At 36.9% G+C, this 10,742-nt stretch overlaps 2 protein-coding genes across 5 annotated transcripts in view; both read right to left on the reverse strand.

Moving 5' to 3' along the window:
• Positions 1 to 1,151, reverse strand: part of snx14 (sorting nexin 14) — a 49,662-nt gene extending 48,511 nt beyond the window's left edge. For all 4 annotated transcript variants that reach the window (XM_067383564.1, XM_067383563.1, XM_067383565.1 and 1 more), the window contains exons 1-2: positions 1,005 to 1,151; positions 472 to 613 (exon numbers count right to left, since the gene is read on the reverse strand). In XM_067383564.1, coding sequence (XP_067239665.1) covers positions 472 to 608 — 137 coding nt within the window. In that variant the 5' untranslated portion in view covers positions 609 to 613; positions 1,005 to 1,151. The remainder of the gene's footprint in view (positions 1 to 471; positions 614 to 1,004) is intronic.
• Positions 1,152 to 6,434: 5,283 nt separating this feature from the next.
• cnr1 (cannabinoid receptor 1) lies at positions 6,435 to 9,253 on the reverse strand. Its single transcript, XM_067382934.1, has 2 exons — positions 9,159 to 9,253; positions 6,435 to 8,340 (listed from the first exon to the last, which is right to left on the reverse strand). Exon 2 carries the CDS (start codon positions 8,314 to 8,316, stop codon positions 6,874 to 6,876), a length of 1,443 nt encoding a protein of 480 aa, XP_067239035.1. The 5' UTR covers positions 8,317 to 8,340; positions 9,159 to 9,253; the 3' UTR covers positions 6,435 to 6,873.
• Positions 9,254 to 10,742: the final 1,489 nt, after the last annotated feature.

The following is a 10,742-nucleotide window of genomic DNA, read 5'->3' on the forward strand; positions in this document are numbered from 1 at the left end:
GGGGATACATTTGTTAATCACCAATCATGTACTGGTACACAATTTTTGGTGCAAAAACCTTGATTGACATTATAAGTGGAATTCAGGGGGGGAAATAACATGCTTCAGAATATGTCTCACGTAAAGGAATAGTTGACCCAAAAATGAAAATTCTGTCATCATTTACTCACCCTCAAGTTGTTCCAAACCTGTATAAATTTCATTGTTCTGTTGAACACAAAGGAAGACATTTTGAAGAAAGTTTGTAACCATGCTGCTTTGGGGCACCATTGACTTCTATAGTAGGAGAAAAAAAAATACTATGGAAGTCAGTGGTGCCCCAGAACTGTTCAGTTCCCCATATTCTTCAAAATATCTTCTTTTGTGTTCAACAGAACAAAGAAATGTATACAGGTTTGGATCAACTTGAGGGTGAGTAAATAATGACAGAATTTTTGGGTGAACTATCCATTTAAATATGCAAGTACTCACTGGTTGAGGATGATGGTGGAGGAGACCATAAAGGTGAAGATACAGAAGATGACAGGATATTGACGAGCAACATCCTTAAACACATCTAACTGCAGACCTCTTCTCACACACCCCAGAAATGAGTGAGGGCCCGACATTATATCTAAACAAGAGAATAAATATACTGAATGATTACCATTTATTTACATGGTATATTTCAAAAACAATTATGGTATTATCATGGTGCCATTTCCAAAACATGGTAATACCACAGTACTATACACCATACATACATTAAACGAATAGTTAAAATTTAATATGGTATTCACATACAGTAGTTACCATGGTATTTACATGATACTCCAAGGTACCTCAAACAATACCATGGCACTTTAAAATATTTGTTACTGTCAGTTGAAGACAATATGTTATATAAAATGATGATGATAGTCTGGTAATAACCTACTAACGTTACAGATGTGTAAACATTGTAAATAACACGAAAACACTTGCTCTTAAATGTCAGTTAAAGTGCGATTTTGTAGCTCTCTCACCTAACAGATGATGCGCAGGTCTGATATAAACTCTAGAAACATGTTAATACATCCTGACATTAATGTTTTGATCATCCAGCTGATCGTTTCACATGATCAGATTACTGAACATTACGTGAGCTCCACTACCGGGTTTAACATGAAGGCTGCAAACCGAAACACCGTTTCAAAATAAAAGTCCTGTCTCTGACCTACAACCCCTTCAAAATAAAGTGAGTTAACACAGTTTCCATTAACAGTGCTATTGTTACTAACGTTAGTGTTGTTGTATTATCATAATACATTAACACGGGGTTAAAGTGGTACATATTTTGGGAAAGGAAATGGGTAAAATGTAATGGATTTATTTTATTCCTATCTGGACAAAGGAGACTAGTTTTGAAACAGACCAGATTATAGGCCTAATCCATAAAGTGGTAACTCATAACGTAATGTAGTCTGACTCTGGTGAAGCACCCTTTTTATACCTGTGGTTCCCGGGCTGTAGGTCGAGCTGTAAAAGCATCCACATCTTCATCAGGCTTTTTCTTTGAACCACTTCCAGTCACACTCCCACATTCATTATATATGAAAAAAAAAAAAAAAATCATCAGTATTTTTCAGTATTTTTGTTGACTTTCAAATGAATGGAGTTGCTTATCTGTCAGAAAATTTAATATTCCACCTCACAGTATGCCTACTATATGTTGTTTTTGAGGATCACAATTCTTGCAAACCTCTTTTTCAAAATTTGAGACATGTATGAATTCAGTTTAAAATTTTGGATATTTTGTAGCACATTATGAAATAAACTTTTTAATGAAATACTTAAAAATAGAAATACACCAGAATAGGTAACAGGGTTCCAAGAAACAGAGATTTTGCTTTAAAAAGTGCTGTAGGCCAGTGATTCTCCATAATCACACAAGGGGGCCTCAGCAAACTTCTAAAGAGGCTGCAAAATGAGTAAAAAATTGAATATTGAAATATATATTATATTGAAATATAAAAGAATAACAATGCTAAAAAATGCACTGCACATTTTTTAAAAATAATAATAATAATAGGATGCCAAATACAATATTTTTGGAAAGTGCTCTAGGCCATCCTTTTTAATGGGAAATAAACTGCACCTTTAGATAGCCCATAACCTCCATAGAAATAAATGAATATGTTATGTATTTATTATAATAACTGGGAAATAACTAGGAATACTAAACACGAACCTACTCTTAAACCTAACCTTAATGTAGTTACCTTATGTTACTTTCTTAGGTAGTACACTGTAAGTACACATAAGTGCACATACTGTAAAATAAAGGTGAAACTGATATTTTAGATCCATTATTATTAGATACAAATTTAAACTGACATCCAAGATGATGGAGTATGGACTGATGCTGCCTTCACATGCTCTCGGAATTATCGTAAATATGAGTTTAAAAATTGCACATGAACGTCCTCTCATGTCGAAACTGGAATGCGATAAGCTCGTAATCACAACTTCAGAAATGGGAATTATTGAATTTCCTATAGCATGTGAAGGCAGCATTACATCTCTTAATGTACTAAGTAAACAACCAGGGACAACCAATTTTCTCTCACACTTGTTATGAACACAAGAGCAGATATTATCTGTCAAAGCAACAACACCGTAATCCAATGAGAAAGTTTACTTTGAGTTATTTCTCACTGGTAAAATTTCTCAATGGCATTTCTCAGTTGGAAAAAAATGGTAAGGTCCAAATTCAAATGTGGACTTACATTAAAACCACATTAAGTGTCTGTCTTATAATGGGATACAAAAAAGGAGAAAACTTCAAATATTGTGTTTTGTAGTATCTAATTTTTGGCTGACAATAGTGTCCTTGATCACTAAGGTTTGAGAGAAATTCTGTGTTCCAAGGTTGTTGCTCAGAACATCAAGCCATTTTTAGCTGTTTTCTTACAATGGATTTCTGAAAAAGAGAGAGAGAGAGAGTGACAAAGCGTGAGAAAAGTGCTTAATGTAAATATATTGTCTTTCACTTTGGGTTATGTGTCATTCCTTTGCAGATAGTTGCAGTGGATTGTGTGATAACTGTGAGGGAAATTTTGTTCTCCCTGGGGGTTGTTTTGGTACATTAAACATGAAGTTACTTTAGCGTTTTTCAAATGAAGTGTTTAGTATGTCCTCCAGCGTTGTGCACCATCACTGGCAGTGGAGCCAACAACACCCTGCTGTTACATGGACTGAAGTTTTATGAGATGATATGCCATGTTTTTACTTGCTATATCATAAGACTATACAGTGCCCTCCACAATTATTGGCATGCCCTTAGTAAATATGAGCAAAGGTGGATGCGAAAATAAATCTGCATTGTTTATCATTTTGATCTTTCATTCAAAAAATTCACAAAATTCTAACCTTTCATTGAAGGAAAACAGTTGAAAGTGGGGGGAAACTCACATTATGAAATAAATGTTTTTCTTCAAAACATGTTGGCCACAATTATTGGCACCCCTAGAAATTCTTATGAGTAAAATATCTCTGAAGTATATTCCCATTCATATTTACATTTTTACACCAGGGTGATCATAAACATGAAATTGTCCTGACTTCCTGTTCCACAGAAGTATAAACATGAGAAAATACAAAGGCCAAATTCCCTTAATCATTTATCACAATGAGTAAAACCAAAGAATATAGTTTGGATGTGCAGCAAAAGATTTTTGAGCTTCACAAAATAGAAAGTGGCTGTAAGAAAATACCTAAAACATTGAAAATCCCCATTTCCACTATGAGGGCAATAATTAAGAAGTTCCAATCAACTATGTTACAAATCTGCCTGGAAGAGGACATGTGTCTAAATCATCTTAATGCACACTGAGGAGGAAAGTTTGAGTGGGCAAAGACTCTCCTAGGATCACAGCTGGAGAATTGCAGAGATTAGTTGAGTCTTGAGTCTCAGAAAGCCTAAAAAAAAATGATCAAACAGCACCTACATCTCCACAAGTTGTTCGGGAGGGTTTCAAGAAAAATCCTCTGCTCTGGACACGACTGGAACTTCAAACAGGACTAGCTTCTATGGTCTGATGAAGCTGAAAAAAAAGAAGCTTTTTGGCAGCAAACTCACCAGATGGAGATCCACACATGGATAAAAGGTACCCCATGCCCACGGTTAAATATAATGCTGGATCTTTAATGTTGTGGGCCTATTTTTCTGCTGGAGGCCCTGGACACAGATTCATGGTATCATGGATTCTATAAAATACCAACATATAAAAAATCAAAACCTGACCGCTTCTGCTAGAAATCCAATAATGGGCCATGGTTAGATCTTCCATCAGGACAATGATCCAAAACAAACATCAAAACCAACACAAAAATGTGTCACTGAGCACAAAATGAAGCTTCTTCCATGGCCATCTCAGTCCCCTGACCTGAACCCTAAAGAAAATGAGTGGAGTGAACTGAAGAGAAGAAGCACCAGCATGGAGCTGGAATCTGAAGGACCTGGAGAGATTCTACATTAAGGAATGGTCTCTGATCTCTTGTCAGGTGTTCTCCAAACTCATCAGGCATTATAGGTGAAGACTCAGAGTTGTTATCTTGGCAAAAGAAGGTTGCAAAACGTTTTGAATACAAGGGTGCCAATAATTGTGGCCAACGTGTTTTGGAGAAAAACATTTATTTCATAATGCAAAACTTTCAATTATTTTCCTTTAATGAAAGGTTATAATTTTTTGAATGAAAGATCAAAAGGATAAACAATGCAGATTTATTTTCACAGCTACGTTTGCTCATAATTACTAAGGGTGCCAATAATTGTGGAGAGCACTGTATATCTCTCTGATTCCCGTGATTTTTTTTTTTTTTTTTTTTTTTTTTCTGGAAAAAGAACATTATAAAATATATTTATTTTTGCTGTCTTAATGCTGTTACAGTGGGATAATGTGCCAGATCACGTCTTCATACATTATCCCTTACATATAGAGGGATAAAAGAACTGAATTCTTAAAATGTTTTCTTAAAATTTGATTGCATCAGAAGTTAATAATTGCTTTCCATTCAAGAAAATTACTCTTGTAACTATTAAACTGTAACTATCCACAAGAGGGAAACAGACATTACCAACATATGCAATATGGCTTTCACTTTCACCATGATTTTGCCAAGTAAAACGTGTCCCTGGGTCAACATATATTGTATAGTGAATATTTCTGTGTGAAAATTTAGTCCTAACACTATCCCTACCCCTAAACTTAACCCTACCCATAACTTATCCCTAAAATCAGAGGTGAATATCATTGATGTAGAAGCACCTAACCTTAGTTGTAAGCCTAAACTTGACATAACTGTAAACCAAGTCTGATTGATTGGAAAGTTGTTTCAGGATCAACAAAGGTGTTGGTCCAGGAACATATTGTACTTGGTGAAATCAGGTTCACCCTTTGACTTCATAATGATGTGACATGTAGTTTTAAATAAAAGTATCCCATACACAGTTTAGGTCAGTACTGACTTTATTAAAAAAAAAAAAAGGGGGAAAAAAGAAAAAAAGAAGAAGCTTGAAATGGAAATTGAGATACATAGGTGTGCAAGCAGCTTCTGTATTTTAAGACATCACTTCGAGACAGACTTTTAGGAACTACTTTGGGACAAAAGCCACTGTGACATTTTATGATTTTTAAGCTTCAATACTTATGTATATTAATTTCAGGTAAAGGTAGTTCAATGTACCTATACTTTTGAAAAGTGCAAACAAAAAGCACCACCACACCATATCACGGTTTAAGGAATATCACTGAACAATTATATTTACATTTCAACTGTTTGTTAATTAACTACAAGATTAAATACTATTTTTTACTAACACGCTGCGGGTTGTTTTTTCTCTGGGCTTTGTGCATGTTGTAAAACTTATTTCACTTTACATCTCAGAGAAATACATAAGCAGAATGACAAACTAAAAATGAACAACCAGGTTTAAATCCAACACCGTTATTTCTGTCACTGTATTATCTGTGACGATAAACCACACCAAATTACAGGCCATCTTGTTAAAAAAAATAATTGAAAATAGTCTTTTTTTCTGATCCTCACATTAACAGAAAAGTATCATGTGGACCAAATATATCTTAGAAAAACAAGATTCAATACATTTGTAAACAAAACAAAACAAATGTCCTCACGTTTCTTGCTTTCATTATTCACGTACTTGAGGAGCAACAAAATTCGCTCCTCTCTTATAATACTTTTATTTCCATTTATTTCATTGCCAAAACAAGACATCTCAAAAACAGAGAGACTTTTATCTTTTATCGCTCATCACAAGGATGTTGGATACACTAAATCACCACAGAGCTATACAACATATTTACATTAGCATATATATATATATATATATATATATATATATATATATATATATATATATATATATATATATATATATATGTATGGTAACACTTTACAACAAGGTTTTATTAGTTATACACACAAACACACACAAATATTTGAATTCATTCTTACACGGTTTCATTTTAAAAAGATCATTAGCCCCTTATTCCCATGTGAGAAGATATCATTGTTCAAAAACCAAAAAAATCAAAGTATAAAAATATAGTAAACTTTCATAAAGCACACACAACATCCACGCATACTACATTTAAATACAAGAGCAAACAACAACAAAAAATACTGAACAGACTTGGTGAGAACCTCTTATTTTTGAGTGGGGAAAAAAAATGGCACTTAAGCAATGAAATGTCATAGTCAACACTTCATCATACCAGTGGTAACTTAAGCAGCTTTGTGTTTTGAACTTTATGCATGTAACTTTCCATGACTGGCAAGTACACAAACATTCTTTTGTTAAGACGTGGTGCATCGGAGTCGTACGTACAATCAAACCGCTTCAGCCGACGTCTCTGCTGAGACGGACATTGTCAATTTGGCTATTTTCACAGTGGTCTTCACGCAGCTCTCGGCAGCACGGTTTGCGGCGATGTGTTGATTCCTCTGACAATCTGATTCCAGGCTGTTGTCTAGCTGCAGGGACGTGCTGGAGGTACTCCTGCAGCACTGGCAGGTGGTGAGGAAGGCCCTCCGCAGGTCTTTACTCCTGAGGGCGTAGATTATTGGGTTAACGGTAGAGTTGAGCAGGCAGAGCATACTACAGAACGCAAATATTGTCTTAATGTTGTCATCCATCCGCCAGAACAGATCATACACCATGATGGCCAGAAGAGGCCCCCAACAGATCACCAGCACCACCAGGATCAGAACAAGGGTTTTGGCCAAGCGGATGTCCATGCGAGCCTGATCCGGCCTGGGAGTCTGGACCTTCGTACCGTCGGAAGAGTGGATGACCAGGCTCTTCTGTGACGTGCGCCTCATCATCCTCACCGCGTGGTGGTGGGCCTTCCAGAGGATGTACATGTAAGCGTAGATAATGAATATGACCAGAACGCTTGTCACACCGATCCAGAACATCAGGTAGTTTTCGTCGATTAGTGGAAAGATGTCAGAGCAAACCGAGTTGAGCCGCTTGCAGTTCCAGCCCAGCAGCGGCAGCACGGCAATGATAATGGAGATCACCCACATCACGCAGAAGGCGATCACTGCTTTGGTGCGCGTCACAATTCGCCTGTACGCCAACGGACGGTGGATAGAAATGTATCGATCGATGGCAGTGAGGAACAGGCTTCCCACAGAAGCAGTGAACGAGGCCGTCACGCCACCCAACTTAAACAGGAAAATGTTTGGACTGTCTTTTCGGTGAAAGACGTGAAAGTCCAAGAAGCTGTAGACAAAGATCACGCTGCCAAGCAGGTCTGCGATGGCCAAGCTACCAATGAAATGGTAAGAGGGCCTGCAGCGCAGGGTACGTGACTGCAATATCACACACAAGACCACGAGGTTCTCCAACACCGTAAAAGTCCCCAGCGTGAGGGACAACACTGCTATGGCGAGCTGTTGACTAGGAGTCAGTATCATGAAACATTCCATGTCCATAAAGTTCTCCCCACACTGCAGGCTACTCCCATCTTCTCCCAGGCTCCAGTTCCCGAACACATCAGAGCTGTTGGTGGGATAAAAGGGGATACCTTTCACGATGAGTTCTTCATCTGGTCCCACTTTATCTGCGAAAGGGCTTCTGCGGTAGGCTGCAAATGGTTTCGGCAGTGGGTATCCGCTTTTGGTGAAGTCGCCGTCGATGATGTGGTCATCGTAGCTGATGTCGTTAGAACCAATGTACTGCAGTCCAGAAGTGATGGTTCTGAACGTGGTTTCCGCCACTCCATCCAGAACAGATTTAACATCGGACTTTGAGGCAGGGAACAGCATGGTCAAAGATGCTCTAAAGGAAACCTATTGGATGAAATTGAGAGAATGTTTGTTCAAATAAGATTGACTGAGGCATATGGATCCTCATCATTCCTAGATAAAAGAATATCGAGCTCTCGAAAGCTCAATCGATGCTTCATTGAGCACAGAAATAAATGCCCTCTCAGACACGCCATCATATGGCTCTTGTATTTTGCGCTTGTTGTTTTTCTTGCATGGATGGGCACCCAGGGATTATTACTCTAAGAGACGGGGTTTGAATAATTGATGCCTGCAGCTGACAAACTCAAGCCAAGACAGCATTCTAAAGTCATAAAGCAGCTAACAACTTAGGACACAACTTTATATTGGTAAATAAACATGTTTTTTTTATAATCTCAAATATAATTAAAGATGCAATTGAAAAATATGTGAAATAAAAGTATATAGTTAGAATTTCAAATGCATTATAAACTCTAAAAACATTTTAGGACAGTCTAATATATATGTATAGACTGCAAACATTTAATAGTAATCACCTGTGTGTTCATATCACTGTGTTTTGAATCACTGATCCGCATCAGATCACGAAAGAAGTTTAATTCGGGTTAAATTCCGTATCTGGATTCATTGTGAATCATGTATTGTAAAATTACGGTATTTGATATTTAATATATTGAACATACCGCATTGCGAGGCACATTTGTTTAAAAACAACTAACTTTTCTGTTTATACTGAAATAAGCGATGTCACAGAGGTCTTCTGAAGCGTTATCCAGCGTTAAAGTAGCTGCAATTTAATTTAATAAAATATTCATACATACAATTCATCAGGTAGATACAGTCGAAAAATATAGATTTACCTTCACATAGTTCGCGCAGGTGTTTCTCGCTGTATGAACAGATGAGATGATCTCGCAGTGATCCAGCTCCACTGCAGCCGGACGAGTGAATGAGAGTTCAGATGCTCTGAGTCTGTCTGCAGGTTGGTAGAAAATGAGATGCTTTTCTCCTCAGTGCGCATCATAGCCTATATGACGCATCCCATGTCACATGACCACCCACATACACGAGCATCTTTAATGTCAAAAATGAAAATAACTCAAAAGTGTAATGTATGTGTTGTGAAGTGGTTAGGTATTTTTTTGGCATACGTCCTGTTTGTCTAGTTTCCAATGGTTCACCCCCAGAAGAATCTCAAAGAATATTGACTGCGTGAATGCCTTTTAATCATTTGGTCTCTTTATTTCTGTAGCCTGTGTAGAACTCCTTATTATTGCAAAATATGATTTTAACAATTAACCCAGGCAAAATTATGCCAACGTAACCATTTCTGAAACATTTATTTATGAATAAATGTATTAATTAATAAATGGTTTTATTTGTTATAAAACAATACATTAATATGTGAAGCTTTGACTGCCCACAATGATTCATAGTGCGTCATTAAAATGTTATGCAGTACATACAGTAGTAGTCTATACAGATTTTGCCTTGTGTAGTATGTAGTAAGGAGTAGGCCTACATTAACAGTTTATTCCAAAATAAATACACCCCACTCCACTCAGTATGGAATAAACAAAAGTCAAGTTTATTTTTCAAACCTTCTAATTGTTCACTGGCATTCTATAGGCTATAGAGTGAAACAGTTCTCTTGGTTCCAGAAGTATTTTCCCTAGGGATTTTTAAAGTCTTCATTTAAGAATTATAGAGGGTATGCATTGACATCACTTTCACACCGGAACACACTCCCTCAGCTAAACCGAGTGGCAAAAGAGCCTGCTGTGTGACTGGATTTAATAGGGGAAACTGCGAAAACGCGAGTAAAACAAACGATTATCAGTTTAAACTAAAGGTTGGACTCAATGTTGAACGCTATGTTCTGGCACTATGTTCCTTACAACTTACCAAAGATCCAGTGAATCATGTTTCCTGACATCCCGTGCCTGATTTCGACACGGGGGAAATACATAAGGCACATTTGCCTGTGAACGCTAGGCAAGTTCTAAATCTGGATTATCACTTATATAAATGTTATTTATTTCATCATATTGTCCAGCCCTAAAACATCAGCTATAGTTTTTGTCAGTGTTCATTTAAAAACATCCAGTTATACAGCATATAAGATGGTAAATATTGAATTGATGAGTTGTCAAAAAACAATACAATATAGGCCTAGGCTATAGGGTGTGATTTTACTTCAAAATATTGACACAAAATGATGACTGAAAATCCACGATGACTGCAAGTCCAGTTGTTTCTGTGAATTGCAGTGATCCATTTCTCTCTTCTGTAGCTTTCGGCAGTCTGTAAAAATATACCCCAGATTTCTTGTCAAATCTGTCTCTACAGTCATTCGGAAAGCTCTTTCCCGTTTTAGCTGTGTTTAGTGTTTTTCTCAGCATTCACGCTGAAAACCAATGCTGCCATTCATTTTTTTCCACTCA

This window comes from Chanodichthys erythropterus, chromosome 4, assembly GCF_024489055.1.
Source record: "Chanodichthys erythropterus isolate Z2021 chromosome 4, ASM2448905v1, whole genome shotgun sequence".
Taxonomy (NCBI): domain Eukaryota; kingdom Metazoa; phylum Chordata; class Actinopteri; order Cypriniformes; family Xenocyprididae; genus Chanodichthys; species Chanodichthys erythropterus.